The sequence below is a fragment of the Lolium rigidum genome, chromosome 7, assembly GCF_022539505.1.
Source record: "Lolium rigidum isolate FL_2022 chromosome 7, APGP_CSIRO_Lrig_0.1, whole genome shotgun sequence".
Taxonomy (NCBI): Eukaryota; Viridiplantae; Streptophyta; class Magnoliopsida; order Poales; family Poaceae; genus Lolium; species Lolium rigidum.
In genome coordinates, this window is record NC_061514.1 from 337,401,384 (window position 1) to 337,405,018 (window position 3,635).

Consider the following 3,635-nt stretch of genomic DNA (forward strand, 5'->3'; position numbering starts at 1 on the left):
TCCTATTCTCAACCCAACCTCTCGGTGTTGTTCTTCGATTCTTTTTCTAACGGTTGGTGTAGGAGTTGCTGATCAGAATGATTCTTGAAGATTGGGGATAACACACCCAATATATATAGGCGGTGGTATATGAATTGTGAGCCATGCTTCTAGCCGCTCGGACATTTATCTCGGAACGATTCTGTGCTAGTACTTTTTACTGAAGATCTTCCTGTTAACTCAAGTTCAGTGGGTCACAAGTCACAACGCAGTCGGTCGCTATCACTTGATTCTGGACGCCACAACTTAATCCCACACCTGACGATGGATATTGTACATTTATAAAACACCTGCCGAATTAACATAGCAGGTTGTTCTAGAAGCAAATTGTATGTTGAGCTGTCACACCTCTTTTAGATAATATATTTTGGTGTAGGAGATATTAAAATGGAATTGATTCAAAATGTACCAGTGCAAGCACCAACCGACAACGAAATGAGTAAATTATTAGGGGCACGTTATGCAATGTTAACTTGTAATAAGATGGGACAACTACCCAAAAAAAAGTATCATCTACCGTACGCTAAAATCCAGCCGTCAAAGATGTGTTCCCTCCCGGACAATAGAATTCAAACGTTCGATCTATATGGTTTGTTGGAGCATGAATGAAGCCCAATGACGAAAATGAGGAAATGGGGTGTATAATCTACTCCGTCTGCTATCACGCCAGTGGATCGTGACTTATCGGGAGGCTTCCTGCGTCTCATCAGTGGCGATGAGAAGGGTAACAGATCGAAGCATTAGGCAATGGCATGTAGGGAGGGGTTGGCATTGGCGGCTCATCTCCTCTTGAGCCGAATCAGGGTGGCATCAGACTGTAAACATGTCATTCGCAGCCTCGAGGAAGAAGGAAGAGGGCTCCTATGGTCATATAGCTATGGAGCTTAAAGCGAGGACAACTGAATTCCAAGAGGTTCAGTTTGTTCACGAGAGCCGTTCATGGCGACGCGCATGGCTTGGCAAAGGGTACGGTGTCTAGAGATTTATGCGGTCATGTGTGGTTCCAAATTCCACCCGAGGGTGTCTTTTTTTTATGAGGAATTCCACCCGTGGGTATTTGTATGCACTATGATTTTATTTGAATAAAGTGGGTTGTGAGTTCTAAACACAAAAATCTACCCAATCTTGTGACCAACCACCAGTCAATTAGAGTGGAGTACCATCTGTTGCAAAGCCTTCCTCATATATAAACGCGCCTACGCCCGATCGATCGATGTGCTACTTCACTTCATACTCCGCACTCAACACTTAAACACGGCAGGAGAGAGCGAAATGGAGGCCAAGACGAGGAGCCAAGAGACGGCCGGCGACAATAGCACCCGCCCAGCGCCGCCGGCGCTGCCATGGTCGGCGCGGCTGCAGATCTTCGCGCTCAGCGCCGCCACCGACCTCGCGCAGCGCAGCAACGGCACCGTCAACCGCTTCCTCTTCAAGCTCGGCGACAGGCAGACGCCCGCGAGGCCGAGCCCGGACGCGCTGGGCATCCGCTCCACCGACCTCACCGTCGACGCCACCCGGAACCTCTGGGTGCGCGTCTACTCCCCGGCGGCGGAGGCAGCCGGGGCGGCCCCTCTCCCCGTCGTCGTGTACTTCCACGGCGGCGGCTTGACGTTCCTCTCACCGTCGTCCTTGCCGGTGGACGGCATGTGCCGCCGCTTCTGCCACGAGCTGGGCGCCGTGGTCGTCTCCGTCAACTACCGCCTCGCGCCCGAGCACCGCTACCCGGCCGGCTACGACGACTGCGAGGAGGTGCTCCGCTACCTCGGCGCCACGGGCCTCCCCGCCGACATCTCCGTCCCGGTCGACCTCTCCCGCTGCTTCCTCGCCGGGGACAGCGCCGGCGGCAACATCGTCCACCACGTGGCCCAGCGATGGACGTCATCCTCCCCCTCCGACAACCCCGTCCGCCTCGCCGGCATCATCCTCCTGCAGGCGTACTTCGGCGGCGAGGAGCGCACCGAGGCGGAGCTGAGGCTGGAAGGCGTGGCGCCGCTGGTGAACATGCGCCGGTCGGACTGGTCGTGGAGGGCGTTCCTGCCGGAGGGTGCCGACCGGAACCACCCGGCGGCGCACGTGACGGGCGAGGCCGGCCCGGAGCCGGAGCTGCAGGAGGCGTTCCCGCCGGCGATGGTGGTCGTCGGCGGCCTCGACCCGCTGCAGGACTGGCAGCGCCGGTACGCCGCCATGCTGGTGCGGAAGGGGAAGACGGCGCGCCTGGTGGAGTTCCCCGACGCGATCCACGCCTTCTACGCATTCCCGGAGCTACCCGACGCCGTCAAGCTCGTGCAGGAAATCAAAGCATTCATGGGCAGCTACGGGTCCGTTCACTGATTGCTCCACTATCTACTTGAGACGAGCTCGAACTCGTGCGTGTACTCACTGCTTCGTCATAAATGATCTGCATGTGCGCCGTTGTGCGAAGAAGATGATCTGAACGAACTTATGTGTTCTGAACTTACTGATGAATTGCGATTTGGCGTTTGCTCCGGTACAAACTCGGAGTAAATTTCAACACAAGAAAGGCTGAGGTCGCTTGATACTTGATATCCCTTCATTATTATTACGTCCCGATAAAGGATGCTTTATTACTTTAAGAAGCAACTAGCAAGGTGGCCCTCGCAAATGCGAGGGCACTATCTTTAGTGTGTCAAAAAATAGTTGATGACTTTTCTGCAATTTTAGTTAATTGTCGTGAGTAAGTGATCATATATAATAGGCGCTTAATCTAAGAAAATAGAAATTTGGTAGGTAATGATTTATTTTTTGTAACATTTGAATTTCTAAGGGCTTAATATTCAAATCTACTACCATATTTACAATATTCTTCTGTCAAAAATGAAGATAGGGTCATCTAAGAAAATTCGTTCTTCCCGGTTTCTTTTGACTTCTATTAGACATTGAGAGCTGAATTTATGCTTTCACCAATTTATATATTAACCAAACAAACAACAAAATCTTAACAAACAAATCACTTATCTGACTTGAAGTTTTGATTTAGCAATACTCATATGAAAATATAGTTGAACACTTTGGCAAGAAATACATGGTTCAACGTGTGTATCCACCGGTTGCGGAAGGTTTGAACGGTATGTCTATTTTTGGGAATTAATGTGTTGGTTGTTTAGGATATCCCACGCACAATACTTGATGATTTATTTCATGGAAAATGATTGGACGCAAACCTTGTATAGAAATTTTTGTCCTCGTTGATATTAAAAACAAATCTATTTGTACGCGAGAGGGAAGAGATGACATGCATTCGGACATTAGTGGTGATGGATGGCTGCATGGTCGCCGTCCGCGATATGTATGCAAATTGGTTGTCGACCGGAGACGATCTGCTGCCGGATATCCACGGTGATGAGCGGCAGCATGATCGCCACCCACTGATCTATATGTAAGATGGCGGTTGGTTGGACGCGCAAGGACAAGGCTACCTAGCATGGACGTGTAGCTAGTTATGCCCCTGGGCAGCCGGATGGATCGGATCTGATGCTTCCGTACCAAGCTAGCAAAATGTGGTACTCTAATTAAATGACCATGCCAACGTGTTGATGGAGTATTTAATCTGGGTGTAAGCCAACAACGATCAACTC

At 50.6% G+C, this 3,635-nt stretch overlaps 1 protein-coding gene across 1 annotated transcript; it reads left to right on the top strand.

Annotated features, from left to right (window-relative positions):
* Positions 1–1,311: 1,311 nt before the first annotated feature.
* On the top strand, positions 1,312–2,370 carry LOC124669330 (probable carboxylesterase 18). Its single transcript, XM_047205966.1, has one exon. The coding sequence runs from the start codon at positions 1,312–1,314 to the stop codon at positions 2,368–2,370; it is 1,059 nt and encodes a 352-aa protein (XP_047061922.1).
* Positions 2,371–3,635: the final 1,265 nt, after the last annotated feature.

Bases quoted from the DNA above. Each gene is read 5' to 3' on its own strand.
- LOC124669330 (XM_047205966.1), top strand. From the start codon at position 1,312: ATGGAGGCCAAGACGAGGAGCCAAGAGACGGCCGGCGACAATAGCACC.